At 39.1% G+C, this 15,423-nt stretch overlaps 1 protein-coding gene across 1 annotated transcript; it reads right to left on the reverse strand.

Moving 5' to 3' along the window:
• Positions 1-545: 545 nt before the first annotated feature.
• On the reverse strand, positions 546-15,163 carry htra4 (HtrA serine peptidase 4). The gene is made up of 9 exons (XM_074669788.1): positions 14,752-15,163; positions 9,116-9,215; positions 8,836-9,040; positions 6,625-6,819; positions 6,500-6,532; positions 5,622-5,736; positions 5,454-5,511; positions 4,464-4,559; positions 546-818 (listed from the first exon to the last, which is right to left on the reverse strand). The coding sequence occupies exons 1-9, from the start codon at positions 15,161-15,163 to the stop codon at positions 653-655; spliced, it is 1,380 nt and encodes a 459-aa protein (XP_074525889.1). The 3' UTR covers positions 546-652.
• Positions 15,164-15,423: the final 260 nt, after the last annotated feature.

Genomic DNA, 15,423 nt, shown 5'->3' on the forward strand with positions numbered 1-15,423 from the left:
AAAAAAAAATGTCTTATTGGACTTAATATATTTTTATTGTATTACTGATAAGATGTGAAAATATTTCTGCACCCATTCTGCATCTTTACAAGCAATTCAGGCATGTTTTTGTCTTTTAAAATCTTAAATTAAGATATTTTTCCTGATTCTTCAGATGAATGTGGCTCATATTATGTAAAAAAAAAAAAATACTTGCTTTGATGTCAGTTTTTAAAGTACATGGTCTTTGCATATGAAGTTCATGTTTGCCCCTTTTCCTATAGTTTCCTTCACACCCTTCTAACTGCTTTAATTATGGCTATATGAGTACTGAAATGACACTGGCATGTTTTGTCACGTTTCTGGTATTTTTTTTTTTAACAACCACTGCTTGTTGCTGCAGCCAGCCAGAACGTGTCCTGTTGCTTTAGGTGATAAAGCAGAGAATGTCTCTCCTCCTCTGATAGTTTCAGTTTTTATGATGGCTGCACATGTTTGTAGAGAAAGAGAGAGGAACTGATGAAATGTAGAGGTGTTATCTTCTTTATGACATTTTCTGATGGGAATCTCTCTGTATGTAAAGGGAGTTCAGTCTTGTGTCCACAGAGTAGACAAACTCATGCAGGCCTCATCGCTACAAACTGTTTTGGTCGATAAAGCTGTTTAAGCGGTATCAACCAGCCACTTCAGGAAAGACAGTAAGCATGACGTCGCTGTCTTTTCTCCTCACGAGTACTGAAAGAGTGTTGCTGCTGTGGATGGCGTCGCTCACTTCCTGTGTGGTGTGGATGATCTGCCCGTTGATGCCGATGATAACGTCATGATCCAGCATCCCGGCACTGCAAGAATACAACATTAGTCATCAGAATCAGGGTTTGAAACATCCCTCCCATGTTTGTTTTTTTCTATTGTCAATTCAGATGCTGAAATGTATTTGTGAATTTTTTTCTCCAAGTTCAAATTTTAAAATACATTCCAACTTTTTTTTTTTTTGTAAAAGTCTCGAACCGTGAGTAAGAACTTATCTAATTTGTGAAGCAATTCATTTTGTTTTCTTTGTAACTTTAAAAGCTACACAGGAAACAGGCGTTTCACAGCCTTGTATTTTTCTAGCTTAGCTTTATTAGCTGCCTGCTCCAAAACATAACATATGTTTAATGAATAGCAACTTTCAGATATTCAAACATGCAGCCTCAAGTGCTTCCCAAAAAATCAATCAAATCGTAACAAACGTTAACTCAAAACATTACCAGGTCTAGACTGTTAAGTTAATACAATTTTAAAAGCAGAAACCCAACATCAAGACAAGACAAGGGGTTTTATCTCATTCTAACCCACCATGAGACCGAGGAAACAGCAATGGGTAAGAGGAGGACTGTCATGTCTCATCAGTTACATTCAGTTACTTATTCCTTTTTACATCAGAGATCAGAAACACTTTATTGATCCCCGAGGGGGAACTCATCAGTCTTGTCTTTTATGTTTGTCATGTCTGCCTTTAAGTCACGTCTTTCCTCTTATTTCAAGTCACTGCACTTCCAGGCCTTGTGTCTTCCCACTGTTGTGATTGGCTGAATCTCTCCTGAACCTGAGACCTGAGCCCTTATGGACTTAAGATCACCTGGAAAGTGTTTGAGTGCATAAGTCTACAAGGGCTCAAAATGGTCTAACTGGGATTGGGAAAGCACTTTGCCACTTCTCACACAACCTGCATGTCATCATGTAGCTCACCTGAGCAGCTGTATGAATTCTTATTGAACAAGCTTTAAATTGAAATAACTGAAATTTTACCAATACGCTCCAATAAGTCAAAACAATTAATCTACCAAACAGAAAGAAATAAGAGTATACCAAATCTGAATGTATTAATTAAACTGCACATACTGTACGAGTAAAGATATAAATATTTGGGCAGATTTTGAAGATTTATTATTAAAGACACGCAGACATACATTCATGAAGCATCAACATTGGTTTGATTTCTGTGGTTCTTGTTTGCCGTCTCTCTTTTTTCAATTTCTGTATAAAGCGTTTGTTTGACCTGCCATGTTTGTGGGCTTCCCACGGGAAACCCTGTTTGTCTATGGTTGCACGTCACATTACATAGAACTCAAGTTAATTCCCTCACGGTAAGTCTGCAACCATGCTGATTTTTGAAAAGGGTGCGTTAAGGGCTCAGAAAGTTAATGAGAGCCCTCACGCACTTTACAATTTTATACTGGGACAGCCGAAACCGCCACATAGTTATCCCTGCTCCTCATTGTTTCCATCTGTGTCCCTTTACCTCCTGTATTAAAGTCTGTGTTTTCCCCTTGTCCTGTGCCAGATTATCTTAATTAGTCAGTCTGTTCGCGTGCTTGCCTTGCTAAGAACTCAAGTTCCACAGTCTAAAGCCTTTATTTTGCCTTTTTGTCTAGTTATCTTTTTTTTTTTTTTTTGTCAGCTCAGCTGTGGCTTTTTGTTTTTGCCATGTCTTTTCTTTATCTCCAGCACATCAACTGAAACTTACTTTTTGTGATGCCTCTTGCCTGAGTATTCTTGTAATAATGAACCTTATATAATGAATTTCTGGGCTAAAAAAGAAAAGATTACTAAGTTAAAAAAGGGACATCTCATTTAGTATGTTTAAATGCAGTTTAAGAGACCAGACTTTGCGCTTAGTCAGCCTGTGATCAGACTATTGAAATGTATGTAAACAGCTTATTAAGACCAAGACTGGACTGAGCATGGCTTGAGTGACACACCTGGATAATACCATTGCTGTCAGACTGCAGTTGGATTCGGCAGGACTCGACATGTCTCGGTTCGGGTTCGGCACAAGCAAATTTCACCCAGAACAAGGAGTATATGACCATGATGAATAGAGTTGCTGTGCTCCAACGCAACAAACAAACACTATATAATGTAATTAACACACATAATACGTAAGAAACATAAAGAGCTACAGCTGCATCCATCGTGGCCATCGACGTTGGAATGTTTGCTTTCTCTTTGGGTGAACCAAAACTAGTTGGATACATTTGCAGCTTCGCTTATCAAAAAAGGACACAGCGTCACCTATTTAATCAGAGTGAGATGTTCTCGGCCAGAAGTCAACTTCTCATTTCTGCATGTACACAACAAAAACGCTAGATCCCCCTGTAGTGACTTTATGATCAAGCTATGACCTTAGTATGATTGCTGTGTGCATGTAAACGCACTGATTGTAAAATCACCCAGGGTGCTTACTGTTTTGATTTCCACAGTTTAGAGGCATAAAAACAGTAAGCTTTGGCCAGCACTCATGAAGGAGACACTGATTAGTAAAAAAAAAAAAAAAAAAAGTTTTCAAGGAACTTAGATTAGATTAGATTAGATAGACCCTCCCAAAGGATTAATAAAGTTCCTATCTAATCTAATCTAATCTAATCTAATCTATTCAAAGCTGGAGATGAAAACAGCTGAACTTCATACTTTCCTCCAAAGAGCAGGAGCTCCGTAAATCAATCCTAACTCTGCTGAGCAGATCTCATCTCTCAGAAAAACACCGTTGACCTTTAGACAAGCTTATTCCTGTCTCAGGTTTCTTCCCCTCACACGCAGCGTGGTGGGGTCGCAGCTTTATGATGCACAGCACTGTTTGACATTTACATTGGAGGCATTTACCTCTGCTGATGATCTTATGTAAAGTGCAATCAAAATAAAGCAAATGCTCTCTGGAAGAATAAAAGATGATGTTCTGATTTTATCACCGAGCAGGGAGGGGTGGAGGAATGTTGCAGACAATCCAGCATCATCACAATATATTGTTGTATGTGCTAAAAGTTAGACTATCACTGATTTTTATTCAAAACTTAAGGCTTTAGCGTCAAACTCAAAGAATAACAGTCTTAATACCAGCTCTGCCTGTGGGGGATACGAATAAATTAGGCACCAAAACTAGGTAGATTTGTGTTTGGTGGATTATTTCTCTGTGCGTGTGCTCACTGCACACCCCTTTTGTCCACCTCTGTTGTTCTTGCAGCTGATTTGAGCTCTGCTCTCCCAAACTCCACGGTTACAGTTGGTAGTGCACATAAGCTCCTCATTTAAATAGAGCGCTCGCACCACTTTTGCACCCATAGTCACTTGTGCAAGCAATCATAGGAGATCATTTGACCAATTTGGTATCTGAACAGATCAGGTCCTAAGTGTTCTGTACAAATGTCAGGATTTGCATCAGTGTTTTAAGTCTTTGATTTCTGAAAAGAAAGCCAAACCCTGCTGAAACAAGGTTTAACATCCATCTTATTGTACTGAAAATGACCAGTGGAGCTGAAATTATAAATAAATGAATGAATAAATAAATAAATAAATAAATAAATAAATAAATAAATAAATAAATAAATAAATAAATAAATAAATAAAAAATAAATAAAAGACTTCTCACAGCCTGTTTGTAATGGGATGCCACTCTGGTATATAAGATGTAAATACAATGTAAGAAAATAAAGTTGTACTCTCACCTGAATGCAGCTGTTCCAGGTATGACTTCATAAACATAAACCCCTGAGCTCACATCAGGAAACTCCTCCTGACGCTCCTTCAGATCTCTGATCAATCTGGTGAAGAGGTAATGAGAATAGATTGGATTCATTTAAAAACAATCTATCGCAACTAAGACTAAACTGTTCAGGACAGCACACAATGAACTGCTCAAATTTTACACCTTAAATACAAACTGAACTCTAAATTCCAGCTCATGTTGTAAAACTATAGATAACTACAGGCTAAAATGTGTTTTCTTTGCTTTTAGCTGCAGAAAAAGTTCCCATGAAGAAAACAAGGAAAGGTGTAGTTTGCATGCAAGGCTTCCTTACTTTAAAACTAACACAGCTTTCAACAAACAAAAATTAGGAGCAGTTTATCTTTTGAAGTGATAAACTGTTTTTTTTTTTTACTTTATTAACCTAATTGTATTCCTAAATTTAAAAACTATTATTGAAGTTACTTCTCAGGATAAGATTGCAAATAAACTTAACCATCCAAAAACAGACTGAAACCTGATTTGGATTAATAACCATTAACAATCTTTCACAACATGTTTTGTTTTCATTTAAAAAATAAATTAATAAATAAAAATAAAAAAAGATTGAATATGCCACATTACTAGTGAAAGTTTTGAAGATGTGATACAATATGATGACATTTGATGATAATGTTGTTGTATTAAAAAGAATAGTTTGTATAAAAGGCTTAAAGCTATAGTGAAATTGAATAGCTATACTATTAAGTGATTAATAACGTTTTCTCTTTTCAAACACAAAATTTTAGCTGATGTTTGAATGACTCACTGCATGAAACTATTGGTTTATCAAATAATAATATTGCTTGGGCACCTTTGGTCCAGCAGTTACATGAGCGCAGCAAACAAAAATATAAAATAAAATCTCCAGAGTAAAATCTCATGAAAAGCATTAAGTTAAATTTGGGGTTGCACTTGATCTCAAACTTACGATGTTGAAAGCTGCAGCATCCTGACGCCTATGAATTTCTTCTTTTGTGCTGAATTTCCTGAAAGCAAATAGGAAAAAAAAAAAAAAGACTTTCTTACTTCACTGACATCTATGAAAGTTGATGGAGATTTTCCTTCCTCTGTAACACCAACAGCAGATCCTGCTCACCTGTGACTTGTCTGTTGTAGGATTCGGCCAGAAACTGTCGTATTCTGTCTGCAGGGATGGCAAATGAAATTCCTGCAGCCACTTTCAGAGTATTTATGCCGATAACATCTCCATCCTGTTAAACAAAGATGGTGGATGAGCCACAAGATCGTCATATGGGATGTTTAATCAAATTCATGGTTAATGCTGTAAACAGGAGGTATTCTGGTTTCCCATATTGTAAACATGGGTATAAAAAACAACGCTTGATGTAGAGACTAAACGTGTACAGATTTAGTATAAATATCTCTGAAACCCTCTGTAAACCAATCCAAATAGTCTTTTCCAAAAATAGCACAAGATCTTAGCAGGAGCTGCTTAAATAATGAGGTCATCACATAAGGATCTCCCTACTGGCTCATGACACTTTAGAGGAGCGGGCCTCAAACACCAAGTCCTGCCTTAAGTCACGTAAAGCTACTACAGGTGCACCAAAGGGACAGTTTAAAGACTTGACAAAAAAGCACAGTACCCCCTTTTTAAAGTAAAACACCAGTGTCATTTTTAAGGTCTTCCTTACAGAAAATAAAGGTCATGGTGTCCAAACTTTAATTTATTCCTATAAAAAAAATATTTTATTTTATAAAAAACAATTTACTTAACACACACTGGCTCAACACACTCCTCTCTGAGGAACCTGGCAGCAGCAGCCTCCATAAATAAATGTACCATCTCTATTATTTTATTCACTTAATGCAAAGGCTACGACAATGAGGTGACCTCAGTATCATGAATAAAACAAGAGTTACCTCCTACACAAATAAAAGCATACATTTATGTAAATTTACTGTTATTCTCTTTCTTATTTCATGAAAATCAAGCGTCTTAAATCCTCTTACCAGGTTGACAAGCGGTCCGCCAGAGTTGCCGTACTGTGAAACAACAGAGCAATAAAACCATGTTTATTCTTAGATCATATGGTTTTCAGTTCAGGTTGTTTAATCTTGTTTGTAACCTCACTGACGTTAATGATGGCGTCAGTTTGGATGTAGTACATGTCTGAGTCCTTGAAGCCCAGCTCCAGGCCGTTCCGCTGGGCGGTGCTGATGATGCCGGTGGTGACAGTGTTCTGCAGGGAGAAGGGACTTCCCACCGCCACTACAAACTCACCAGGGCGCAGGTCTGAGGACTGACCCAGACGAAGAATGGGGAGAGGAGCCTGCATCAGGTCACAAAGAGATGGTACCATCAAGATGATTTAATGCGTTTGAGAATGCAACGAGAAAACAAGTCAGACGTTCGCCCAAAGCAGAGCCTTTTTTGTCTCTGTGTTGCCTACGAACCACACTGATGTGCAGGAGAAGGTGATAGAGCTTTCAATTGCAGCCCTGAAGAAAATGAATCATCACCGCTGAGAGTTTTTTATTCTAACTCTCTGGGTCACTTGGGTGCCAGGAGGGGTCGTCTGGGTCGTGGACTTTGAGGAAATTCAAGATCTCCACTTCATACCACAAGTTACCAAGTAGAGCCAAGAGCAAAAAAAGAAGTGCATTTGATTTACTTTTAAAAATAATTTTTGAGGACAATGTCAAAAAGTAATTCCATCATTTCAGAGATAGCTTTAAGAGGATACATGTTGCATGACACACTAAAGTCTCTTTACTATAATTTGTAGCCCATGCATCTCCATTTCTGGATGCCCAAGGTCAGATTAGATTCAACATTAGACGGATATATTGATGTGGTGTCCATGACATCACCCATTTGCTCCTGATGCAGAGTAACTTCAAGAGTTACAAGTGATAAAAAAAAGTTACCTGACTTAAGTTACTTAAATCAAAATAGTTTCTTGACCCAGGCGTAATCACACTCTTTTTTTTTTTTTCTGTAAAAATAGCTTTATTTTAATTGGTGCGTGTTTGATTTGTTTCTGTAGCCAGCCTCAATTGGACACTTAATGAACTGCATTTATAACATTCCATAATCAGCTTTGATGCAGTTTAATAGATTTTCTGACATGCATTACTTGAATAAAGTTAACTTCAATGCATCCATTATCTCTCCTTGCAGATATTTTAGCTTTTATTGTTAAAAATAATAATAAAAAAAAGGATGATGTCCTTTTTTCATTTCACACCAAGCAGCAACCTCCGGTTTTAGAATATGAGACAATGCTGAAGTGCTAAAACCTGCTGTTTCTTGAGTGGAAGTCACAGCCAGAAAAAAAAACGTTTTCACAGCAGAAATGAACCTGTTTACAGCCATGTTCAAAAAACGTCTCCTGTCTGAGTCGCTAATTTCACTATCAGTACATATCGTACGGGGGCTTGGTGGTTCAGAGCATATTAAGATCCCAGCTCACCCAATCAGAGGCACAGCTTAGGTCAAGTGACCAACGGTCAAATAGTTGACTGTGGGACACTGGACACTTCTCGCCTTTGGTGGCTACGTTGCGGTAGGGGCAAGACTCTGCATCTAAAGTCCTTCACACAAGTTTTGACAGCTTCTTTTGAAACTTGTGATGAAGATGAGTCAAACACTTCTTCAGACACCAACATGTACTTAAAACTGAAACTATTCAATGTGGGACATTTTGGCACAAGTAGAGCTACCACAAGCCTGAGGACGTCGTCTCTGTGGCTTCTAAATCAAGGATGCAGACATTTAACTTGGGGTGGGTGTAAATGCTCAGCTGTATTTATAGCCCCATTTCCCAGGGCAGGGAGCCACATGAGAAATTTGCCTTTCAGGCAAGCTTTAGAGGAATGTTCCACAGAGAGATATAGGATGGGTAAGCTGTCACCACTCCCTGGTTGTTATAAGATGAATTCCTCACCTATAGAACAGTCAACAACAGTGATTCACTCCCTGTGACACTCAAGTATTATTGTATTTGGATCGGCACTTAAAATGTTAAGCATGTGCTTCATGCTAAGTGAGCTCTGACTCCGCTGGTTAAAGAGCATGTCTGAGCAGTGACATGTTTTATTCAGAGCAGCTCTTGCAAATGCAGGCATAAAAAGCCAAGGCTTTGGATTTACATGGTATAACCGGATACCACTCCAGAGGAAGTCAGAGGATAAATGAACCATAGAGAGGAACAGAGTCTATTTTGGGCAGGAAGAGCCCTGGTGACCTCAGAGTCCCGCCAGCGTTTGAGGTCGGCTGTCAATGACAAGCTGCCAGGCAAAAAGAAAACAGCAGGCAGAGTCAGGGACAAGAAACAAAGTCTTACCTCTGGTTCAATTTTGATGAGTGCTATGTCTGTTTTCTGGTCCACGTCCTTCACAGTTGCGTCATACTGCAAACCACTTTTTAGCTCAACCTTAATCCGCTGCTTGTTGGTGAGGACGTGAGCGTTGGTGACGATCCAGCCATCCTCCGACACGATAAACCCAGAACCACTGGACACAGACACCTCCTCACTGGAGTATGTTTCCCTGGAAAGAGGAGGAGTTTGTATAAGTAGAACAATAAGCTGTAAAGATCAGAGTCCAAACATTTTTCTAATTTACCTCTGGAAAAGCTCCAGATGTACCACAGCTGGGACAATCTTATCCACCACGTCTGCGATGAAGTTGAACCTGTAGCGCATACTTCCTGGATGTTGCATTCCTTTACAGACACAGAATCAGAGATGAAAGGTTAATCCTTTTAACAGAATCAGGAATTATCATCAACAGTGTTACCTCTCTCTCAAGGTAACGCTAATGGCGAAGCTAGCGACTGATGCCAACATGTTAACATAGCCACGCTAACAGAAGCTTACTGTCAGCAGCTGCCACAAACTCGTGTTTTATGTCCTTGGTGTTCCATGTTTTCATTGCGCGTATTTTGCTTTAATATTGTACATCATATGTATTATATATTCAAATATTTTCATGCACAAGGGTTTTAGGAAACCCCTATTTCAGCACTGCTCTGAAATGTGTGAATCATTTAGTCCTGCCTCTTTAAGACTCCCTGCTCCACAAACCCCATTCCCTCTGATTGGTCAGCCGTCTGGAGGCCTGTCAGGAGTGGAGCTTTGGGCAGACCTTGGTGTTTGAGGCCCACCTCTCTATTGTGTCATGTAATGACCCAATCGATTCAACAAGTCTGGTGAAAACCTCGTAATAATCTTAAAGCAGAGCATTTTGATCTGTTTACAGAATGATTCAAGAATTTGTATAATGTTTGAGGACACGGTCACACTGGCAGACTTTACTGTGTTTAAACACACTTCAACCCTAAAGCTAAGATCGTTTGGCCAGAGTGACCACAAGTATACCATGCCTGAGCACGATTCACTTTTCTACTTTGGCACACTATGGAGAGGTGGGCTTCAGCACAAACACAAGCATGCGGACATGAGGTATGATCCATGATGTGGACATTCATTTTAAACTATAACATAGGTGTTAGAAGGCTTAGAGGGCTGTGTCGGACAAAAACATCTAAACATAAGACAAAAAGTGACTACTGTTGTAGTAATGCTAGCCATAGCTAACCACAATTAAAAGTCCTTGTAACAATATCATCCAACCTTCAACAACATTCAATAACAAGCGCTAAATATTCACTATAAACTGTGTCCGGGACCTTCTGACTCATTCTACCCCTGAGGACAAAGAGAAGGCTCAGATTAAGTGCCTGAGTGTTCCCTGAACAGATGAGTTTTCAGACTTCTCTTAAAGTAGAAAGGGACTCTGTGGATCTTATAGAGTTAGGTAATTCATTCCACCATTTGGGAACAACAGAGGAGAAGAGTCTGGCAAGAGATTTAGAGCCACACTGGGGGCTCATCATTATCATCATCATCATCATCGTTATCATCATCATCATCGTTTCTTCAGTCATGTCAGTCTGGACATGAGCCCCATTGAAAATCTGTGGTGGGTTGAAAAAAAGGTCTGTTTCAAAGCATAAACCAATTAATTTAGAAGACTTAAAAGCAGTTTAAAAAAAAAAGTTTTCTCTGACACTAGATGGCAGCACCTGCAGCCACTCGAACTTTTCAGCACTTTGTGGCACTTAATAAGGTTTTTCCCCTCCAGTCTAAGTTCTTGCCTGTGTTTTACATAGCTCTGGAAACCAGCCTTTGCTAAATGAAATTGTAGAATTGTAAAAATTCAAGAAGAATGGGACAAGATTGCCTTTCAGCAGAGTATGTCAGTAGAGTGGAGAGTGGACAAATTTTGAAAAGAGCGCAGAGCTGGAATTTTCTTGTTAAGTCCCGATCCAGTTTTGTGCTGTTACTACTCACATCAGAGCTCTGAAACATGGCTAAATCTGGCCCCAAATCAGAATCAGAAAAAAACTTTTGGAGCATGGTGGGAGGTGTTTCCTTTATCAGGAAGGTCTCCTCTTTAGTTTCTAATTAGCTATGTTTGTTTGTGGACCCCCCCACCCCAATGAAATACCTCCTACAGAAACTTTTCATTCAGAGTCAAAAAATCACAAGAGTTACCTCTGAGAGACAGAAAGACACCAAAAGCAGTTGTATTTGACAGCACGGACTGAGTCTAATGCATCTCCAGTAAAATCTGATCAGACCTGATAAAGACTTATGGTTGCTATTTTGGTGTTGACATTGTGGTGAAGTTGACGCTTACATTACATAATATTCCCGTTGTGACTTGAGCATCATCTGATGTGATTACACGAGAAACGTTTTTGTTTGCTTCAAGAAAACTAAATGAGTACCCACGCTGACTGCGTGCCATGTTTATTCGGTTTTATCACCAACGCTGATTGAACAAAGCATTTCAACACATTTCAAAACCCCCAACAATTTCCAGAAGTTCCAGAGAAAAGACTTGTCAACACAAGCAGACATCTGGCAGGAGTACAGAAACCTCCTCAGAGTCTTTCCTCAGAAGCAGAGACACAGTTGATCAGTGCTGAGGCAGGGAGACACATGATGATGCTGCTTCTACACGTGAGGAGGTCCAATCTTTAAACGCAGAAACTCAAGGTTCAGGATTGGTGCTTCCAAAGACAAAAATCAAATGTTTCTAAAAGTATACTGAAAAGAAATCCTTTGTTACAGAAAACGGAAAAGAAGTGTTGGAAATATGTTTTCAGTAAATCTATAATATTAAGATGTCTTTACTGGCATCTGACATACATCAAATCCTGAGCTGGGTCATTTTTAGTTTAACTAAATTCCCCTTCATCCAGGGGAGGTTTCTGTCCTCAAGTTAACAGTAACAAAAAGTTGTTTTTTCCAGTTTAAGTCATGTATTGACCAGGACCTGTATGCACATTCAGTTATTAAACAAACAGAACCATTAGGTCTTAACTCACCGTTATGAAACAGCCTGTTTGGCTGCAGCGTTAGCCACATGCATGACTGCAAATAATTGGCGAGTTAACTAATTACGCCATGAAAGCCACGCAGGTGCAGATTATATCATGATTTCAGGGAACCTCCAGGAAAATCTTGATCGAACTGCCTACTGCCTACTATACATTAACAGGAAAAAGCTGTAACGATGTAACTGAGAGTAGATCAGTAGAAACTTTTTCTGCAGAAGAAATTGAGATTTTATCACAAGAGTCCATCAGGTTAACAAAGAGAAAGGGAACATTTGGAGGAAGATCTTGATCAGAGTAATGCACGTGGTGTTTCTGAGCGCACAGTAGCATACCTCAGAAATAAAATAATTAATATGAAAACTGCTTTGTGGAACGACCACCACAGTAACTTGATGGATAACTCTACAAGCAGTTGTTTGATCAACTCCAACATTTCACCACACGCATCTTGGAAGGAACCAGCTGTATAAAAGCAAAGAGCAAAGAAAACTTGCAAACCTGACAGCAGCAAGCCTTTCTGGTTTTAGACTTCCATCGCTCATCTCATCTGTTCACTGAAAAAAATCGTCTCCTTGATTTGCTGTGTAGCTCCACATCATCATACTTTATCAAAGGATTATTTTGATCCCCAAACAGCCAAACAGGTGTTGTAATTCTGCCGTTAGCACCTGTAATGGTGGGGTCTACCTCCATTAAATTTAATGCTCGGTTCAGGTGTTAACCTGACTCATGCATGCTGCTAATTCAGTTTTCCTTGCTAATGGCTGGACATGCGTACCATGTCAAAATATCATCATGGTTAACAGATTAAAGAGAAAGAAGTGAAGACAAAGACACAACTTTTTATTTTAAACTTGTCAGAACTGTGCAAGTTTAACCACTTTGCTGTGTTTTTAAATGATCCAAGAAGCAAACAGCAAGGCAAAATAAAATTGTAGAAACCTGTGGGTCAAAGCGATGTATCTGTCAGAAAAAAACCCCACTATATTCCTACAAATGCTGTTTGCAGTGCACTTGGTGCTGGAGGATCACCAGTGGTAGACAAGGCACATGGCTTTATCACTTCAGTAAAAGGATGCTGCTCCAGGCCAAATATCACAACAGCATCAGTATAAGCTGTTTTAAGTATTGGGAGTATTTGCTTTTACGGGTACTGTATTATTTAAAATACTTTAAAAAAAAAAAAGAAAAAAAGAAAGAAAAGAAAAGAAAAGAAAAGTACAGAAAAGAAAAAAAATCGGAATTATAAGAAAAAATGTAAGAACATATGTGTGTTCACCCTGCTTCATAAAGTTTATTTTGAAACCAACATTTAAAACATTTAAAGAGGATCTAGCTGGTTCAAAATGTCCACCTGGATTTAAGTGAATGTTTAGCTTATTAAACCAAGTCAGTCACAGCTGGGGGTCATTTTATTGTGGACAGAGGTAGGAGGAAATAAAAAATACCATTGGTGTTCCACCAATCAAAAGTGCCCAGCTTACAGACCCCGCCCCCAATGTTCATTGACCTGGACAGTACTACCCTCCAGGCAGGGATAATTTCAGGGGTAGGTCAGTGACTCCAGAGCTAAACTTAGACCTTAGCACCCATGGTTGAAAAGCATATAGTTCCATCGAAAAGTCCTTAGTTCCAGGGGAAAATTCCTGCCAATGAAAACTATAACCTGTGAACTCCAAGTACTTCCTGACAGAAATCTTAACCTGTTGTCTTTTAACTTATTCACTTATTGTGAATACTGTGAATATAAACACTGTTCACAATAAAGAGAAAGGTGATTTTCTCAGAATGCTGTTGGTCATTTTCTTTGTTGCCTACCCCCTCACTGAAGTTTCAGAGACATATGACAAGATCTACAGAGGAGAACTAAATAATGACTGCACTTGTTCCTCTTCCAAGCATGAAAATGTATTTGGTATAAAGGTTTCTGGAAGTAGACCTCCTTTGGACATAAACTCCTCCAGCTATACAGAGGACAGCAGTGACCATTTTCAATGAACTTCCCTTTGTTATGCTGAGCGAGGAGCTGCTCTTTGTTATAAAATCCTTTGGAAAAAAATTCAACCACAGCATTTTCTAGGAATTCAGCTGTAAAGCTTGGTCTAGCTCCAGGGAGAGATACCAGAGAAAACTCCTCAGGTGAAATATCAGTGATCACAACATTTTGATATTGGACAACATGTGAGCCTTCAGTAAGAAAGTTAGAAGGATGTAATAAAATGAGAGTGTGCAGAAAAACACCAACAAACTCCAAATAAGTGATGCAATTTATGTATTTATTTATTCATTTTTTTTACTGTATTTATTATTCATTATTTTATTGCTTTGTTTCTTTCTCAATATTTTTGGCAGGTGCATCTTAGCAATTTGAACACACTGTTTTACTCCTTTTTTGTTTTCTTTTTCTCTTATTTAAAATACAATTGCACTGATATTTCAGCGAATATGAATGAAAGATTTATTACATTATCATGGTGTTGTAAATTATATTTTTGTTAATTACATACTGAAATGTATGGAAGATGTTTAGGGCCACTAAAAAAAGAAAAAAAAAAACATCCACATTTTTTTATCTTGTAACTTTTCTGAGATAAAGGTCAGAATTCTGGGAAACAAAAGGCAGAATTCTGACTCTTTTTTTTTTCAGAAAAAAAAAGTAATAATGAAACGGACGTATTTTTTTCTTCAGTGCCACTTACCTGTAGTAATGTTGATAGACAAAAAAAAAAAAAAAAAAAAAAAAAACACGTGAAGCAGGGATTTTTTTTGTTGTTGTTTTCTTTTCTTTCTTTTTTTTTAACATTTAAATTGAAGACAGAGAGAAAAGAAAAAAAAAAGAAAAGTCACTGACCGGACTCACAGGCTCCCCTCTGGATCAGGATGACCGGCGCAGTCTCACCGAGTTCAGCTCTCTTGTTCTCGGCTCCCAGGCGGCACATGCTCGGGTAAGTCCGTCCGTCGCTGCCGCATACCGGCCCAGAAAAGGCGCACACGCACGAGCCAGAGAGCCCACCATGGTTTCCCTGGGCAGAGTCACACCTGAGTCCGTCCCCACATGACAGGCCTCCGCCGCACTGTTCTCCCTCCCCGGCTGCACACACCACGCAGCAGCCACACGAGTCCTTCACCTGTCCGTAGTAACAGACCTGTGGAGTGACAGGGCACTGAGACGCATCACACACCTGCGGACAGGTGTGTCTTTTCCTCAACAGACCAGCGTGGACCGCGGAGGTGAGGAGGGTGAAGAAAGCCACCAACTTCATAATGACATGAAATCAATGCACATCAGCCTCCTGTGAAGATACCTGAGCTCATACTGGAGTTCACACAGGTACTTCTCTCAGATCTCCTCTCTGCTGTTTTCATAGCCTATAGTTCTGGCTCAGGGCCAGCAGATTGATGTCTGCCAGTTGCAGCATGTCCGTCCATGTTACTCCTGGATGATGTGTGGTATAACCTCAAAGGAATGCAGTTTTGTAAATTCTGAACATCTTGAACAAAATACAACATAACAACAATTAGC

This window comes from Halichoeres trimaculatus, unplaced genomic scaffold (genome assembly GCF_033239565.1).
Source record: "Halichoeres trimaculatus isolate MK-OKI-2021-1 unplaced genomic scaffold, fHalTri1.1 fHalTri1_scaffold_5, whole genome shotgun sequence".
In the NCBI taxonomy this organism is placed as follows: Eukaryota; Metazoa; Chordata; class Actinopteri; order Labriformes; family Labridae; genus Halichoeres; species Halichoeres trimaculatus.